The sequence below is a fragment of the Gymnogyps californianus genome, chromosome 7, assembly GCF_018139145.2.
Source record: "Gymnogyps californianus isolate 813 chromosome 7, ASM1813914v2, whole genome shotgun sequence".
NCBI classification, from domain to species: Eukaryota; Metazoa; Chordata; class Aves; order Accipitriformes; family Cathartidae; genus Gymnogyps; species Gymnogyps californianus.
The window spans coordinates 13,687,888-13,706,948 of record NC_059477.1 but is presented as its reverse complement, the minus strand read 5'-3'; the positions used below and the strand labels follow the sequence as shown (position 1 = coordinate 13,706,948).

Sequence of the window (19,061 nt, the reverse complement as noted above, 5' to 3'; positions counted from 1 at the left end):
GAAAGAAGAAGGAAGAAGAAGAAGTAGTAATACTAATAATAATAATGTTCTTGCAATATCTTTATTGCATCTTTCACTGTAATGTGTTAATCAACATTTAATGTGTTTTCACAGTTCAGTGGATCTTTGGATTGGTAACAGGTGTTATATAGCTTTTCCAGCTTTGGTCATACAAAATAAGGTGTTGCATACTGTGCAATCTTAATCAGAATTGAAGCTAACTGATGTGATGATAGGCTAGTGGATTAGGCAAAGAGACCAGACCACTGCAAGAAAAAATGACCTGGATGGAAAATGTGTTTCTGCTAGCAAGAATCTCTTGCATTTCAGAAATGTGAAAGTGTGGGAAAGGAAATATTTTCAAGTGGATTTTTTCTAATGTGGTTAATCAACATTAACTACAGTATTATAGCTACAGTGAGCGAAAGCAGCCACTCTGAAGGTTCACAGAGTTCTTTCCTAGGAATTTTTGATGTAATATTCCTTTACTTTGTACTTTATTACTAGTGTGTCAGTTTGTTTTGCCATAACCTAAACTGTTAAGACCGCTAGGCAAGATTTCAGCCTGTATTAGTGGTCTCCTCTATTGCAGGTGGATTTCACAATAGGACAAATACAGATTCCATGAATCTGGATTTGTCGGTAAATCCAGTAGTAATGGCATATTCTGTAATCATACCTAAAAATAAAACCACCACTCAATTGCAGCTAATTTCATACAGGCTTTTTTGGCATTTTTCAGGAACGTCATGGGACTTTCAGATAAGTAACATTCATTTATGTAACTAATTTATGGAGCAGAATCAGTTGTTTTCATTTGGTAATGATGGAGGTTTCCACAGCAACCTGTTTAAACCTAATATTCTTTCCTTCATCCTATCTCAAGTTTCTGGATAGGTTTAATTATGTTAAATACCAAATGTTATTCTGCAAGCTGCTTATTAGTAGACCACCTCAATTTTTCAGTGCTTTCTTTTTTAAATCTTTAAGTCTTTACTGGTCTGTTACATCAAATAGCTTTATTTCATAGTATGGTTCTTACTCACAGTCTTTTGTGGTCTGTCTCGCTGGATGTGTTGTGTAGTATCTCTGAATTTTAGTAGTTTGTCCTCATTCATACAGGATAGGGATGACCATCATCAGGACAGGTCATCACAGCTAGCTTAGTTGTTTTAGAGGTTTGTTAGACAACCTAATATACTTTAGCAAAGCTGCTTAGTAGCGTTAAAGACAGGGTACGTAAGTCACCTACTTAGGTATCTGCCTCTTATCGGAGACATTCAGAACAATGGTTTTCAAATGCTTTCCCATGATTTTACTAATCCTCTAGGCTAAAACCTGCTTTCGTAGCACTTGAGGAGAAGGAGGGGGCGGGGAAAATAGAGAAGTAAGGTAAAACTCGATAATATTTTTTTTTTAATATTTACTTTTGTTCCTTAATAGCATCAAGTAGAAGAAATTGTTATCTCTTCAATGGATATTTATTGCATTGAGACTCTTTAGAGTAGTTCATACAGCAGATCAAGTTGATTCTGAGTAAATCACACTTTTTCCTGTGTTCATCCATTCAGTCATTCACAAACTGCTGTGGTATCAGACCAAAACAATAAGAAACTCAACAGCATTCAGCATATATTAAAGGATAATGTTAATTGATGTAAGTTTTCTGTTGTACAGGTATTTCATTATTTTATGTTGTTAAACGCTAGCACAAAGAAAGGTGGCAGCAAAAAAACCCTTGTGTTATTTTCATAAGTACTGCAAAACTAATCAAGCTATAAATTTGTTTCAGTGGCCATGAGATTTTGCAAATGTATAAAAGTTTTATAAGCCCCTTTGAAAATACCTCACATTGAGCCTAAATGTAAGATACTTGAAAATTTCAAGTCCAAGCTCAGTTCTGGTTCATATGCTGATAACACACATAATTGGTATGAGTAAAAGTGAGTAAACAAGTGCTCTAAAAAAAAAAAAAAATTATTGTGCTTAGAACTATGTCAGCTTGGAATAGAAAGTGTCTGCAATTTGAATCTTAACAATACAGATCATGAATCTGATTTTGAAAAGACTAACTGTATGCAAAAACTTCAGATTTTCAGTAGAACACAGTTATTTCCAAGAACTACTTTTCAGTGACAGGTAGTTGAAACCTCCTTAACAATATGATGATTATACATTTTTTTTTATGTTAACTAATATTTCTTATTTTGCATTATTCCTTAATAAAGTATCACAGTTAGTGACCAAAACTGCAGCAAACCTTTCAGCAAACATAATCGAGGGACTAGTTTCAAGTATTTCTGGTTACTTTAATTACTAGAAGTCACAGTGCCTCTTAATTGCTTTTGTTTGAAAATACTGTAGTTGTTGAAAAGCAGTAGTTCTAACAGTAAAGACTTGCGAGTTTTTTAATGTACAAAACTGTACTTCATTTTCTTCTTAAAAGTTTTGTCAGTACAGAAGCTGGACCAGTATTTAGAAATGAGTAATTTTAAATTTTTCCACAGAAGGAGACAGCAGCAAAGTAACTCCACTGGAACACCTGGTTGTTTAAATCGATTTATACTGACTTTGTTATTAGTATCGAAGTTCATTTTTATAGGAGAGGGTGGGGCACTGTTGTTTCTAGAGAAGCTTGCAAATACTAGCAATTAAGCTGCCTAAAATTTTCTGCAGTTTTTTTTTAAAGAGTATTAATGTTTATTCAGAGGTCTGTAATTAAAATATGTACAACTTTATGTGTGTTCTCACTTATTTGAGTTGGTTTTTACATGTACTGTTAGTCAAAAGTTACTTGTAGCTGCTATATAATGTATTTGATTTGAAAACAGTCAAAATTTTTAGTGGTTAAGAATTAAGAACATCGGCTTCACATGAAAATGATATATTCTCTAAGAGTACCTAAGTTATTAATATTTTTATGATCAGAGTAATTTTCTAGTTTAGACAACTGTTTTCTTACCTAATGACTGACATAAATATGAAACTTCCTTCCTGCAGTAACAAGCAGCTGTTAGTATGACTGGACTATGGTGAAAATAGAAGTACAAGAATTACAGAAATAAATGGAGACAGATAGGGTAAGTTTATTGAAAGGTTTTTAATCTTAAGTTTCATGTATTAGGTTTTGAAATATAGAGCTCTCTTCACAGCACGAGTAGAATCAACTTTTTTGTTAATACTTTAATGTGGTCATTTAGAACTTTATGTCTGTCTCAGGCTTGCGTTTTGGTCATTTGGTCTTCAGGGCTTTGTAGTGAAGCTGCTGGCAAAACAGTATTCTCAAGGTTGGCTGCAGACTGGCTCAGCTATGTAAAACTTGAAGACTTAATGTGGAATGTTGTTTATGTTGAAAATTTAAAATATATCCATTCGATATCTATTTATACATTTTTACTACAGTCAGAACTTACATCAGTAAAGTACTAGTGGCTTTGGGACACAACAACTTTTGCTAAAAGACGATGAGAATATGCAGCTTTTTTTAAAAGAAGCTGCTTTTGTTCAACTTGAGTTGCCTGGTACAGTATGAGATGAGAACTTACTGAATTGTAGGGAGAAGAAAGGCAGTTTTTCATCTGACTTAGAACAGATAAATTCACTTGGATCCTACAGGGTTTATTAGGTAGTTCTTATGGCTGAATCTATCCCTGGGAATTTAACTGTGGCTTGCAGAAGAGGCTTGTTCGCCAGCAGCAGTGCCAGGGAAGTTTAATGCATGTTGCCTGTCCTTTTCAGAAAACAGTATTAGGTTCTGGTAAGTTCTGGTGGTGAACAGGAATACAGTATAAATAAAAATATGTACAGTAACTTAGATTATTTAATATGATTCTTCAAAATTAACCCGTACCTGTTATAACTTGAGACTTACTTTGCATAGTAAGAGGTCCTCAGATTGATTGCTAAAATGGCACAACAATAAATGGAGATGCAAAAGCATAAATTTGTACTAAGAATGTAGACAAATGCAAGAGCATGAGTCACATTTTCAAGTAGCTTAACTTATTTGGGAAACACACAGTATTAGAACTGCATGAAAAATGATGCATAGCTAACTTCTGGCAAGTATGACAGCACATCAAGTGAGAAAAATGCCTTTTGGGATGTGTGAAAAGAGAAACATTTATTTGCATAAGCAACTAATTTGTGCAGTTTCAAATTTAGACTTGGAAGTGGAGGATTTCTCCTTACTAAAATAATCTGGGTGATAATGAAAAGACAAATAGATTGTTTAAGTAAGGTCACAGACAAAACCCAAGCCTGAACTCAGAAAGGCACGTGGACTGCAGCAATATGAGCTGAAAATACAGTATAAAGTAAGAAAAATTACAGCAGGAACTCTCTTGTTAAGAAATATTTTGAAAGAGGAACATAAGCATTCAGCCATTCTCTATATACAGTTTTCCTTATGGTCAGAAAGTGAGGCACGCTGCACTTCATGATGCCAACAGAGGAAGTAGTTAATGAAATATGGCCACTTCAATGGCATTTTCAAGTATACCTTGTCTAATTGTATTTTAACCATACAAACTAAAGCAGCAAATACAAATCACATTTTCCTTCTTTGAAGCACAGGAGAGGTATGATTGTTTGGTATTTATTTAGAATTCCCAGTCCGTATCATCTTGATTTGCAGTAATATGTCGAAGTTCAGTCTCAACTGCTGTTGAGGGCAGTGCCAAGAACTCTGATCTGTTATTTTGAATAGGAGGTGGTAACAGAGACAGTAGTGAATTCTGTGTTTGTTCTTTTATCTAGAAAGAAGAAAAGTTAATGCAGAGCTGCACATAAGTCTACATAACCTTGCATCTGACTTCATTAAAAGCATGTGAAATCAGAGCCATGTTCTTGCATGTTACAATATTGAAAGTAACAGGATGAGGGGTTTAGCTTTCCTTGCTCTAGAGTAAGTTGAGTTAGTCTTTCAACACTAATTACATTAGCTATGCAGTTGTTCTGCTTTAAATTAAGAATATTAACCATTATTCTTATTAGTTAGGCTGACTTTAGTTAAGTTAAACCAACTTTATCAAAGGGGAAATGGATTACTCTTATGCTTCCTATACTCTATCAATACCATTTTGTTTAAAAAAAAAAAAGTAGTCTGAAGCAGATATGCTGTTACAGGATGTTTTTTGGCTCCAGCTAACTTAATTATTTTGTAATCCAACTCTAGTATTTTGTGGCTTATTTAGGTTATAGCTGTGTCATTTAACAAAATGTAGTAAACTCACCTGTTTGAAGAATGTATGCGAAAGCAAACTGCTTGCTGATGGCCTGGATCATAAAATGAACAATATAATTATGTTTTGGAAAGTAAAATACTACTTTTAGAAAATGGGCCAAACTGAGAAATCAATTTCAGCTCTGTGGGTTTTCATCCACAGGACAAATGTGAAGCATAAGAAAAGCAGCACAAAATTCCTACGTTCTATGCCTCAATTTGTAGTGAAGGCACTACTAAAGAAATCTATTTTTAAAGGCTTTTTCACTTTTCTGTTTAACAAGGAATTTAATGCCTCATTCAGAAGAGGCGTAGTACTGAAAACATATACTTCAGACTTCTGTTTTTTTCTTGGACAAAGTGCATGTTTAAAAATTAATTTTACTTGTTACAACGTACATTCATATTACAAGAAATTCAGGGGCCAAACAACTTTGAAAGTATGGTTCCTTTATCAGACAAGATAATTCTTAAGTCACAAAACCAAAGGTAAGTGTAGTGTTTTGCGTAGTACTTCTGGTCTGAAATTCTGACTTTAACAGTATTCAACTAATTACTGTATCCTGAATTGTGGGCTATACTTGGTCTGATTGAAGTGACAGAAAATTAGTTTTCACCAGAAGGTTACCTTTTCTCCGGGTCCTGTTGCAAGCAAAGTTCTACCAAGTTGTGGAAAGCAGGTGAAAACGTTTTGGAAAAGGGAATTTGTAGTCTTTCACTGGTCATTGTGCGTGTCATGCTCTCACCAATTCCAGAATCAACACCTGATCGGGAATTCTTCATCCTGGATTCCCCACGGGGAAAGGTATTTATATCCCAAGGACAATATGTGGGACCTTTCAGCTTTTGCAGCAGCATCTAGTAGAAAGGAATAGCAGTATAAGAGTTCAACAGCTATCCAAACCTACTCAGGCAAGCTGTGAAACTCCAGGAATGGAACAATTATTTGATGTAGAAAGAAGCATGCCTATTTGAAATAACAAAAAGCAGCCACCATTTCAGCAGTAATAGCACTGGTTTCTCTGAGTAAAACAAAAAAAGCTCAGAGTGTTTTGAAGTAGAAATAGAGTTTAGCATCATACCTGAGTGCGAGGCATATCTTGAAATGGAACATGTCCATTGGCTAATTCACATGCTGTGATTCCCACACTGTAAATGTCAGACTTCATGTTATACCCAGACAAATCCTGTGAGAGAAAGAAAACTGTACTGGATCACTGATGCCATTGAGCAGTGCCGACAAAAATACATGTGTCTGTTTCAAGACAAGATTCTAATACCCCATAATCTAGATGGGATTGAGGCAATTAAATTGTGAAACCTCAGGCTTTGTTCAGAAATCTGATGGTTGTACTCAAGACAAGTTTTAGGATCTGCAGTAGTTTCCAGGAAGGTCAGGTAGAGACTTAGTACAGCACCACCTTACCAACAGCTTTGAAACTGGTTGTTTTTAGGAGAATTACAAATTCAGTACATCTATGTCTTTCTAAAAGTTGCAGTTCAACAGCTTCCATTGCACTTCTACAAGCAGACTTAAGTTAGAAGTTGAGTACTTCCAGTAACTTTGAATAGGAAAAATGAAGTGTAATTTATACTAACCTGTCTCAGTAGTTCAGGACTCAGCCAAGGAAGCACAGATGTACTAAATTGGGGGAAATCATATACCACCTTTGACTTTTGTCCATTGTTAACTAAACTGTAGAGGTTGTTTAAGCCAGAGAGAGAAACCAGCCCATCCCCTGAAATCAGAATGTGGCTAGCTTTAATATTCCTGCAACATAAAGTGGTAAATTTTAGTTATAAGAATTACTCAAAGCACTACTAGAGTAGAAAGGCTTTCATATTTCATTAACTTATAGTGAGATGTTAGTGTGCAGTTCTATTTAGCAGATTATTTTCATGGAAGTTCTTCACTCAGTATGAGTTGTCTTTTTAATACAGTCCCAAGAGAGAGGAGAGGTGATCAGCAAGAAAAAAATGCCAGAAATTGGAGAACGGCCCTCCTTCCCTGCAAAGGGTGTAAAGTAAGGAAGCTCTTTCTACAACTCTGATTCTCTTCTGCTTCAAGGAGACAAAGTCAGACAGATGTATAATCCCTGTAACAACTGGCTTTAAATAATGTATGAATACCATTCTTGTTAAGCTTCTACAAACTTGGTTCTGCTGGTATTGAAAAAAATTGCTTCTGCATTGTCTGACATAAGAAGGTATATAGAAAAAGGAAGGAGACAACACTTAAGCTGAAAATGAGTTTTGAAGTGAAACTAAATTCTTAATAAACTAGATGCTGTAATCTGATTCTTAACCTATTGACGTTCTCCTACCTGTGAATGTAGCCATTCTGGTGCATGTAATTTAATCCTCTGATTGCACCAAACAGAATGTTCCCTATTAAAGCTTCACTCATTCCTTCAGGAAAGTAAGTCTTCAGCAGGTGTCTAGCTGAACCTGGAAGTGAAAAAAACCTAGCTAAGCCTAACAAGTCTTGTTAAATTGTCTATGCTTGCTTCATTGTATGCATTCATCAAGAGCGGCATTCTCATCTTTATATTGACTATGGTGCATCAAGAACAGTTACATGGATGCAACTGATGCATCCATCAAGCAAAGATCACGCTCAAGTCATACTTCTCTTAAGTGAAAGTCTATGCCAAACCTGTATTCAATCTAGACAAGTTTTCTGTTGGCAAAATTCAAAGTTGTATAAAGTCAAATACATCTCCCAATTACAATTCCTCACATGGTGCGTGTTGGGACTAAGTGCAATTTAATGCAGTTCAAATACCAGTCTTCACTGGGGAAGAAGATTATGTACAGAAGACTTCTCTAAACAAATGGTTTGGGAAAGTTTGTTTTTTCTACAAGACAGGAGATGCTTAAAGAAAAAACCTCTCATGGACCATGTGGTCCAAAGTGCATCAGCCCTTCTTCCTATTCCAAAATTGCAGTTAACAGTTCTTACCGTAGGCCATGAATGGGGAGATGACCCAAAGCCAACTACCAGCTGTAAACACTGTCCAAAGCGTCATTACGTTGGGATGCTGGAAAAAGTGGGATAAAACCACCTCATTCTATGGAATTAAATGAAAGTGGATGTGTTAACCACAAGACAACAGTCTTACTAAGAGCATTAACTATGTCAGTAATAAGTAGAAAGAACTGTTCCCTGTGTGCATTTATACAAAGTTGCAGGTGATGTGCATAGTTTGCAATAGAAATGTAAATAACTTGCCTATAATTGCATTTGTCTGAAGTAAATCTAGTTTGCTCATAGTCTGAAGTTTTGGTGTTAAATACAGAGTACAGAACATGTTTCAAAGAAAAAGTTGTACAGTTACAGAAGTATTTCTAAAACACTTGTCAATTGCTTTCTTCAGAAAGAAAGTCTCAAATTTACACATGCCTTGTGTTTACATTCTACTCCTTTGGAGGAAAAACTTGACTGAAATGACCCAGTACAATGACAAAGGCTATCTCCGTTTAGTAACCTCGTATGTATTCATCACTATCTTCATCAGACTTGTGCAGAAATGCTGTTGCTTTACCTGTAAGGCTTTCAAATGCTCTTCAGAGCAATTTTCTAGGTCTGTGATCCTTACAGCAACTTGCATGCCTGTAGGCGTATGCCGTGCAAGGTAGACTGAAGTTAAGTTGTTGAACCTCCTTCCTGAAACCAGAAGTGGCTACCTTAACATTGGAAAATATAATAATCCACCACATAATTTCTTTTACAGTTCTAAAATTGCAATTGATAGCAGCATGACCTTTTCTTCAAGAATGTCAAGAACTTAAGTAGTTGCAGCAAAATATAGCCAGCAAATTAGTTAAAGCATGGCTCTGCTATTTTTAGAACAACTAAAAGTGTTTAAACATTTGTGAGTATCAATTATACATCTAAATGAACAACACTTTTAGCATGCATATTCACATAAACGTATGCGTGGACAGTAGGATTCAGGGCAGCCATCCTTAGAACAATCAACTCGGGTAACCAAATGACAAGACATGATGTTACTTAATGCTGTATTTATTGTCCACATACCACAGAGTTAGAAAACTGACATGCACAAACATCAAGAGAAAAATTCAGGTAATTGTTGATTTGTGTTATATCTTGAAATAAGTGATTACTGAAACATAAGCAATGTTCTGCACATCTCTCAACTAAGGAGACACAAGAATAGTTCTAGTCAGCTGATAATACATTTTCCAAACTTAATATTTACTGCAGTTAGCAATAATCTATTAAGAGCATGCATCCGCAGGAACAAGAAATATTTTAAGGTACGCTTATGTTACCTATTTCCAGCTGGAGTTCATAGTGAGAGACATTAGAAGAGCAAAATACCATTTCATTCCTTCCTGTCAATGGGGGAATCCAAGCTAGATCAGAATCAGCCTAACAGTGAGGAAAAACAGTTCTCAAAATGACTATGTAATTTTTAAACATTTACATGTTTAAAATCAACACAGAAATATCATTAATTAGAATGCTAAGATCAAGTACTCAAGTCAGAACATTCAAGCTGGTGCTTTTACCGTTACACTGAGACTTAATTTAATGAACTACTGGGTTTTTTGTGTGTGTTTGTTTTGTTTTTAAACTGGTACAAGATTAAGAGTAACACTTAGTTACCCATAGTCTTCTTCCAAAGTAGAAGCCCCAAAGTACTCTGGTTATTTTTGCTGTTAACATTTTAAGAAGTACCCCCTAATGAGATTATTTTTAATATGTACCAGCTTCATATTTAACGGTGCCGGTTAATGTTTCTATTTTCTTCTTACCAGGCATTCATGGATGCTGCTCTGAGATAGCTCTTCTGGTCTGATTGATTCAACTGGTGTACGTAGAATACAGGAACAGTCCTTGAGAACAGAAACAAGTGAATGTTAGTGGAGTTGCTGCAATTTATTACACATGGCAGTGGGAAAACATCAAAAGTAGCCCCTATAAGAAGGAGTTCAGAAAGTTTTCTGCTACAAGTCAGTCAAGCAAGAGGTTAAGAAACAGCGTAGAGCACGTACATGGCAGACCTAGAGAGAAGAGATACTAAACAGTCTCCTTCACTGAAAGTTGATACAACAAAGTTTAAACATCTCAGCACTGTGGAAATCCCTTCAAGCAAGACATTTCACCAGAACTTTTTCACATTAAGGCATGACTGGGTAACAAGGTACAACTGCCAAAGAGTTTTAAATACAAACTTACCAAACAAGACATGGAACCGCTTTAGATCAGGGGAAAAGTCATACACACCCATTTATCCTAGAAAAATTAAAGTAGCAATGTAAGATCGTACATAAACCTGTGATAAATATAAGTCTCTTTAATCACAACTGTGAGGCATTCCTCTCATTTAACACACACACAAAAAACCAAAACTACAGCTCTGGGAAAGCCTGCTTCTATTGAGCCTTTAAACAGTATAGGGATTTCAAACTCCATACTAAGGATATGCAAGATACATTCCAACTCAAGTTTTCCTTTTTGATTCATGGGTTTAGAGATCTTATTACTACTTCTGAACAAACAATTTAATTGTAAGTTAACTGCCTAAGCACAGAAAGTAAAAAGGAATGGATTCATTAATCCTTGGCAGTTTGTAGGAAAAGAAATCATTGTCTGTGTTTTGAAGGAGCACAGCTGTGCTAGTCAGATCTCGGCTCGGCTGTGTGCAGCTGAACTAGCTCACCAAAAAAGCAAGCCAGAAGCAATGGCACTTTACATTTCACAAGTGAGAGAGGAAATACTATTGTAAGGGATTTAAGAAAAAAAAAAAAAAGAGGGCAACCAACTCAGATAATTTTCACTTTACTTAGGCTACAGAATCAGCATTCAAACTCCCTCACAGATCAGAGTAGCCACTCTGAAAGTCCTCCAGCAGACTTTATGTCTGATGCTTTGAAAGCTTAGGCAGTGAGGAGAGAGAGGACTATCTCTAATAAGCATATCAAAGCTTCTGAAGTGTAGAGTGGAACAGCTAATTTACTTTAGCTACAAGCAAGTCTTCTGTCACGATGAATCCTACTTGGTGGCTCACATAAAGTCAGCTACAGGAGGTAGTTCCATGTTAATATGTAATTATTGCTTGAAAGTTAACTTTAAAAAGGTGAAGTACTATATCAGAAACTGATCATTTTGTTTATCAAGGAGCTAAGCTTGATTATATCCCACACTTAAATTATGTATGCTATTTAATCAAGGCAACACTCCTGAAAAGCTAACAAGCTCCCACCACTCCATCCACTGCCAAATATCCAAGCCATTCCTAATCCTTAATATTTTTACCCTGAAAATCTACTTGAAGTAAAGAAATACTTATTAAAGATGAAAAATGGAGACAAAAGGAGATCCTTAGTAGGTACTGGACACCTTCAGAAGATCAGGGCTTGACTTACCCAACTTCACTGAGGAAGTCTGTGGCAGAGCAGGAAAAAAAAAATGCAGCTGCTTCAAGATACTGGCCAGCACTGTAATGGCTACAGCATCCTTCTCCTACCTGGAAAGGAGATACCTCATTCCATTATACAAGACAATTTATTCTGTTGCTTGGAATATGAAACCACAAAAGCTAAGCTGAAGAATAAAGTCTTAATAAGCCAGCCAACAGAAATGTCCATGATCCACATTTGTTCAAATAACATTACAAATGTAAGATTTTTGTTTTTCTTATGTAGTTTAACATTGCTTACATTTTCAATACAGTTTTGGATCGTGTCCCTACATAAACCTCTCCCCTGTTTCCACATTTTTCTTTCTGTATCGCAGGCTTTTTTTTGTAGTGTGGGTAGTGACAGTATTGCACAGCTGAACTGACACATTCATCCCAGCTCGACCAAAGCTTCAGATGCAGAAGCAATGCAGGGGAGAAAGAAAAACAGAAAAACGTGCCTGTGAGCTGCGGGAGTGCGGAGGCTCTGGAGCCCAAGGCCCAGGTACCGCGAACGCACGTTACTCTGGTTCTGCCGAGGCTGGGCTGCAGCTCCCACTTCAGTGTTTGGAGTGACCGAGGCTGCTCTCGATCGTGTGTCTCGAGTTAAAGGATCCGTCCGTGTCAAAAGTAACGGAACGCGAGAAAACGACGCCCCGCGGGCTCTTCCCAGGAGAGCTCCTCACTTGCTCCGTTAAACTCGTACCTTGCCTTCCCCGCAGCGCCCCCGCCTCCTCCCGCGCCTGGCGGCGGTTTAACGGCGCCCCCGCCTCCCTCCGCCCCCCCGCGGCGGCCGGGAGAGGGCTGCGCCCCTGCCAGCGCGGCGGCCCCGGCGCCGCTCCCCACGGCCGCCTCCCGAGCTCGGCGTGCGCCGCTCCCCCCCTCCCCGGCCCGCCCGGCTTTCCCCGCAGCGGGGCTGAGGGCCGGGCCGGCCCCGAGCCCCGGCGTCCCCAGCGCGGCCGGGAAGCCCTGCAGGGAGGCAGCGCCCGCTCCTACCCGCCGCCGCCTGAGGTCAGGGTCAGGGGCCGGCGCCACCGCCGAGCCCAGCCGCCAGCCCGGAACCCCGCCCCGCTCCCAGCCCCGGCGGAGCCGCAGGGGGTGGCGGGGGCCGCCCGCACCAGGCAGCCCGGCGCATTGTGGGGCTTGTCGTTTGCGCCGGCGGGCGGGCGGCCCCTCCGCGCCGCGCGGCGAGCCGGGGGCTGTAGTTCTGGGGCGGGAGCCGGGCGGAAGCCATCGGGGTCCTTCCTCAGTCGCGGCTTTATTACATGGGGGGGCCGTCGCCCGTCGGCCTCGGGCGGCGGCGGGGAGGAGGAGAGCCGGAGGGAAGCGCGGGCCGGGTAAGAGGTGCTCGGCGCTCATTCGGGGTGGCTCTGTCGCCTCAGGGGCAACTTAGCGAGCTCCCCCTCTCTGCCCGCTCGCGTTAACCCCTTCAGGGCCGCGTCCTCCCTTCCCTCTCCCTTGGGGCCGTTCCCCGCGGAGCCGCGGCACCACCCAGGCTCTCCTGGGGCACCGGCTGTGCCTGGCGCAGGCTGCTGAGGTAGAGCGGGCCGCGGTGGGCGTGCGGCGGCTTCCGTGCGGTTGGCTGGCGTAGGAGCTCGGGTCTGAGCGTGAGGCAGTGTCCTGGGCCGCCGGCCGTGCGTGTCCCGTGTGGTGTACCCTCCGGGGAGGGGAGGCAAATAAAGAATTCCTCTTCCTTTCTTGTGTTGGAGCTGGCAGAACTCTTTTCACGGTGGTAATGTAGACAGATACCATGTTAAGCTTTATCCGTTCAATGTATGTGCTTAGATTGCAGTCAGGTGCTAGACTCTGGCTGCGAATGGTGGCTGTGGCTGCAGGCGTGGTGGCTCGTGTGACCTTCAGCGTGCTCCAGAGTTCCTTCCTGCGTTAGAAGTACCCATAATCGTATGGGCTCTCCTTGGAGGTTTATGTCACTGCTCTTAGAAGGCAAAGCTTGACGACATTTTAGTTGTGGTCCTGCTTACATATGGATTTGAGGGCAAGAAGATTTTGGCTTCTGTCAGCTTTTTAATCACGTTGTTACATTCTGATCAGCTGATTAAACCGTAGTAAGAGTACCTGTCAGTAAATGTCTTCTATTCTGTCAACCGTCCTAGTGAAAAAGTGCTATGTGGAGTTGCATCCTTGTATTTTTATTTTTTTTAACACAGTCTTCAACTGTAGGCTGTTGCATACGTGCTTATTTTTTGGTTATGTTTCAGAGTTGTTGTTGCCTGATTGTGAGAGTCTGATGCAAATACTTAATATACTAGTAAATAACTTTTCACACAACATTACAAGGTAACATAGTCAATTTTAGGTTTGCTTTCAGATACTTGTTAATTACACTTCTAACACTGAAGCTAAATTGAAAAGAAATTAGTTTCCAGTACCTGAAATTTGTGAACGCTCTAGTGATGGTGTCATCTATTAGAGCTGTATCAGTTTACCAAATTTCTGTTATGAGTATCTGAAAATATGACTTAAAGAGTAGAGTGTCCGAAAATGACAGACTTTGCTGATGGTGGTTTGCCTCTAATAGAGGGCTTGCTGGGATGAATATTGTGCAGTAGGAGGGCTGTCTTTCAGGAAGGATAAACTGATTCATTGATTAGTTTTCCAAGAATACATAAAAGTAGCATTTTCACAGAGATGGTTACAAAAGAGATGACAGCTCCTCTTATCTAGTTAGATTGTCAGTGATACTCTGGTGACTGAGTCATATAGATCAGTCTGGTTTATTCTAATAAATACAAAACTGTTAAAATGCTGAGCACTGGCTGGGGTATATATTAAGAAACTTAAACCACTTCCTTGGGTGAATTCAGCTATGCATCAACTGAAAGCATTAGTGATTTCAGTTGACTTAAATGTTATTTAAGTTCACTTCAAGTATACTTTATAGAGAACAAGCTTCAATTTTAAAAGAAGCCTGTAACAATTTTTATAATGAAATATTAGCACAGCACTTGCCTCAAGAGCATGTGTCACATTTTGTACTCTCTAACCAACAGATAGTGGATTCATGACAATTCTTTTTTTCTCTCAAAAAAGAGATTGGTTCACCTGTGATCATAACATTACTGCATGTATACATTATTTCAGAAGAAAACCTGCAGGAAATAATGTATACACATAGTAGTGTTATGATTGTGCATTTACGGAAAAGAATTAGGAATTTATAAAACTTGATATGGGTATTTCATGTAGGTAGCATTCATAGTTTCAGATGAAGTTAGACTTCAGTTAAGCATATGCTATTTTTACACTGTGTGCTAAGGGTGATATAGACAACCTCCAAGCATGCAGGACTTAAAAAAAAAAAAATCTTACTACCAAACTGTGGTATTCAAGAGTATACATGTATACATATACATAAAGCATATATACATGTACTTAACAGGTAGTTTTGCCACTTATGGAGAATACGGATTATTACAAATGACTGACAAGGAGAAAAAGTGAGTCTGGCTTGGCATAACTCTGGATAAAAAGGATGAGGGAATTGTTGTGGCCAGCTTCATTGACCCCCTTGATATTCATCATCCTCGAAAAGGTGTTCTCCAGCTTCCCCTCTGAGCCCTTATCCCCACCCCAAAATAAAAACAGTCCAGGAGATGTAGGGGGGGGTTGGTTTTGTTTTGTTTTCTTACAGTTCCTTTCATATACCATACTATTTATGGTTGAAGGTCTGTTGCAGGTTTGCTTATCATTATTACACTTGTTATTAGGATTGTGTTGGCATACTCTTTTAAAGGATTTTTTTTTTTCCTTACATGAGAGAAACACAAGCACTAAGTAGGTTTCTGTAGGGATAGTAATGGCTGAAAATAACAGGTGTTAGGCACACAGAGAGTGTTAATTGTGATAGACAAAGTTCACGTTCACATAGGGGTTTTTTGGGTTTTTTTTTCAGTATATAGTCCTTTGTCCTTCATCTCATACTATATAGTGTTGAAGGATTTGGCCTCTGCCTCTAACCACTAGTCCCAGGAATGTTTTGGCAGCAATTCAGCATGGTCATGTTTGCTATAAGAATAGAACTATTTCACTAACCTTGAAATGCAAAATATGTTTATTGTTATTAGCTGGCTTGACACCATTCCAGTTTTATTAATGAAAAAAGTACTGTGTTAATGACTTGATACTTTTTTTTTTCTTAATTGCATATTTACATATGTTGTGGTTTAACTCCAGTCAGCAGCCAAGCACCACACAGCCGCTCCCTCACTCCCTGTCCCCCTCCCCCTGCTCCCGGTGGGATGGGGAGGAGAATCGGGAAAGAAGGCAGAACTCATGGGTTGAGATAAGAACAGTTTAATAACTAAAGTAAAATATAAAATTAACAATAATAATAATAATGAAATATAATAATACTAATAATAGTAATGAAAAGGAATATAACAAAAAGCGGGGGGGGGGGGGAGGAAACAGTGATGCACAATGCAATTGCTCACCACCTGCTGACTGGTGCCAGAGCCGCGATCCGCCCCTCCCGGCCAACTCCCCCCTGTTTATGTACTGGGCGTGACGTTCCATGGTATGGAATACCCCTTTGGCTAGTTCAGGTCAGCTGCCCCAGCTGTGCTCCCCCCCAGCTTCTTGCACACCTGCTTGCTGGCAGAGCATGGGAAACTGAAAAGTCCTTGGCTTAAGATAAGCGCTACTTAGCAACAACTAAAACATCAGCATGTTATCAACAGTATTCTCACACTAAATCCAAAACACAGCCCTATACCTGCTACTAAGAAGAGAGTTAACTCTGTCCCAGCCGAAACCAGGACAACATAGCAGTAAAATTTGGCATCCCAGAATAATTGACTCATTCAGTTGGCTTCCTTTTGGAAAACGGATGTTGCCTTCTTTCTTAATCAAGTTAGAATCCTCTTTGTAGTTGAAATTTTGTTTGTGTTAATTGTGGCCTGACATCTTTCATCCTGTAATTGTACAGAGGAGCAGATCTAGTTTAGTCTTTCCAAGTGCTTGTGAGGAGTCAACTGCTCTCAACAAATGGAAAACAGCAGGAATAACAGGATATTTATGTTTGAGTTTGGATGTTGTCAAAATAGATGCCGATATTTTTGGATATGTTTTTAACTTTTTATGCACAAAGAAATTAACGCATACATATGTCTACGGTTTCCAGTTGTAAAAGCAAGTCATCTCACCTTTCTGATAATTCAAATTTGAATTAGAGTTCTCTAGTGGTAGAATGTCTTCAGAATTACATTCTGAAGTAAGGTGGCACAACTGTCTTTTTGCATCTGTCTTGAGTTGTTCAAAGCAGTAGTTACAAAGAGAAGACAATAATTTTTAGTATTTTATAGCTGTTTCAACTTTTCTAAGGCTTTACGCAATATTGCTTTTGCAAGTTAATCTTGACTGAGAACTTCTGACTCATTGAAGGAAAAATTAATAAAATCTCCTGTCATGTGGTCAGGAGAACTCATTTTTGTCTCTTTGCTACTAAGATCAAATCATGCGTTGAAATATCAGTGTTTTAATGGAATATGTGGTTCCTATTCTTTTAGTTTTTCTTTTTTTAACCTATGCCCTATGACATCTTACCATTTAGTAGACAATTGATGTGTATTTCTCGTAATGCTTTTAACGTCTTTTTCCAGCCCTTCTTGGTTTTTTATTGGTTATGCTTTAATTTTTGTACAGTTTTCACTGGGAGTTTTGTCAGGTCTTGTTATAACATTGGTGAACAATAAGACTGTTGCTTGGGTCATAAGTGATAGCCCTCCACGCTTTTAAAAATACTTCTTGGTATGAATGGGCTCTGGCATTGCCTTTCTTTTTGAGTTTCTTTTCCATTTCCCATGCACAGATGATCTAGCAAACCTCAGAGCAACTTGGATTCTGTGGGGCAGAATCAAAAGGCCTAGGACTAGTTCTCACTTCTACAAGATGTCTTTTTCTTAAGTGTGCTATAGGTACTCTGTTTTTAGCTTATTGTTTCAAGCTGCATGATAGTTGAAATGTGAAACACACATCATGGAGTAAAATTTAATTTAGAGAGCACAGAAATACACAGATTGATTCAGACATGTATGTATGTATAGAAAATGTTGTCTGATATTTCCGTTTCTCTTGAGCCTTCCTTGAAGAAAGCCTCCTGAGAGCACCACTCCTGCATATAGGCCATTCTCTAGTATTTGAATTCTCCTTGGTTTTTCCGTGTTCAGTTAACCTATTTGTAAAAGACTCAGACATCAATGGGAAGTTGGCATATGAGGGAGTAGGGGGACAAAACTGGTAAGAAGTACATCTGTGTGGAATTAATATAGTAAATTGACAGTGGAAATAATCTTTATATATAAAGATTAAAAACAAGACCTGAGAAAGTTTTCTGGCTTCTGTTTTGGACATGTCTTTCTGCATGATTTAACAGTTTTAATTTCTAGACCATCTTTTTATAGCACGGTCATGTATTTTAAAGCCATGTTGTAAATTTTATGGGTTTTATCCAAATGTATTTAATTATAGTTGTAACTTGCAGAAGGAATCTGAACTTAGGAAATAATTTTATAGCTGCAGAATGAGAGGGTCATGGAATCACTTTCAGGGTGGTACTGCACAGTGCGCTAGCTGGTTGAATTTCCAGTTCCAGAGAAGTTGCCCAATGGCACACTAAAAGAAAGCTATGAGAAGCATTGGAAATGTGAGCATTAACTTTTATGGTGTTTGCTTATCTAGCAAACTTCTCAAAGGTTTCACAAATGAGGTTGCCCTTTCAATTCAATAGCTTGATGTTGGCCTGATGCTCTAGAAAACTTTGAGCCAAATGATTTTTTTGTTTTTCTCCCCCCCCCCCCCCCCCCCCCCCCCCCCCCCCCCCCCCCCCCTTTGGCTGAACTGAGATTGACCCGCAACAAATAGTGTTTCTGCTTTGCACTACTTAGAAGAGAGATTAAATCCAACCTTGAGAGGAAGTAGCTTTCATTTTTACATTATTAAAACTCAAAGGAAAAAGATTCAGAGTTGTGAAGAAACTGGCCTATACTGCTGAATCTTGTCTCACTCTACAGTGACTCTTTTTATTACAAGATAAAATCTTGGCTGTGTGGATCTACAGCAGTCTTCTTAAGTGTCGTCTTCTGCTGTATTGAGTTGTTTTGGGGTGGGCGGGTGGGTGTAATTAATGCTTTTCAGCAATCCATTTAAAAAACAGCCTCTTGAATAAAATCACAAACTAGTGTTAGAAGCAGGTATACATTCAGATAGCAAATGTTTCTGAAATCTCCGTCTTACTGTTTTTAATAAGTGTCTAATGGAAAATAATTAAAACTGGTAAATAAAGGACATGTATAAAGAAATAAACGACAAAGCAAGAAGATACTGCTCACAAGTATGAACTGACCTTAATGGAGGAAAGTTCTTTTTTGATCTCCTGCCAAAGTCTA

General features: G+C 38.8%; 1 protein-coding gene across 3 annotated transcripts; it reads right to left on the bottom strand.

Moving 5' to 3' along the window:
• Nucleotides 1-2,992: 2,992 nt before the first annotated feature.
• STRADB (STE20 related adaptor beta) lies at nucleotides 2,993-12,674 on the bottom strand. Of its 3 annotated transcripts, XM_050900155.1 has the most exons (13): nucleotides 12,652-12,674; nucleotides 11,624-11,724; nucleotides 10,434-10,490; nucleotides 10,010-10,090; nucleotides 9,524-9,623; nucleotides 8,770-8,891; nucleotides 8,187-8,295; nucleotides 7,549-7,672; nucleotides 6,824-6,995; nucleotides 6,307-6,411; nucleotides 5,853-6,082; nucleotides 5,235-5,277; nucleotides 2,993-4,754 (listed from the first exon to the last, which is right to left on the bottom strand). In XM_050900155.1, the coding sequence occupies exons 3-13, from the start codon at nucleotides 10,443-10,445 to the stop codon at nucleotides 4,602-4,604; spliced, it is 1,251 nt and encodes a 416-aa protein (XP_050756112.1). In that variant the 5' UTR covers nucleotides 10,446-10,490; nucleotides 11,624-11,724; nucleotides 12,652-12,674; the 3' UTR covers nucleotides 2,993-4,601. The 3 variants fall into 3 exon arrangements, with proteins under 3 accessions (XP_050756112.1, XP_050756114.1, XP_050756113.1); XM_050900156.1 differs by lacking the exon at nucleotides 5,235-5,277 and having other exon boundaries at nucleotides 4,693-4,754; XM_050900157.1 differs by lacking the exons at nucleotides 10,010-10,090; nucleotides 10,434-10,490; nucleotides 11,624-11,724; nucleotides 12,652-12,674 and having other exon boundaries at nucleotides 9,573-9,621.
• Nucleotides 12,675-19,061: the final 6,387 nt, after the last annotated feature.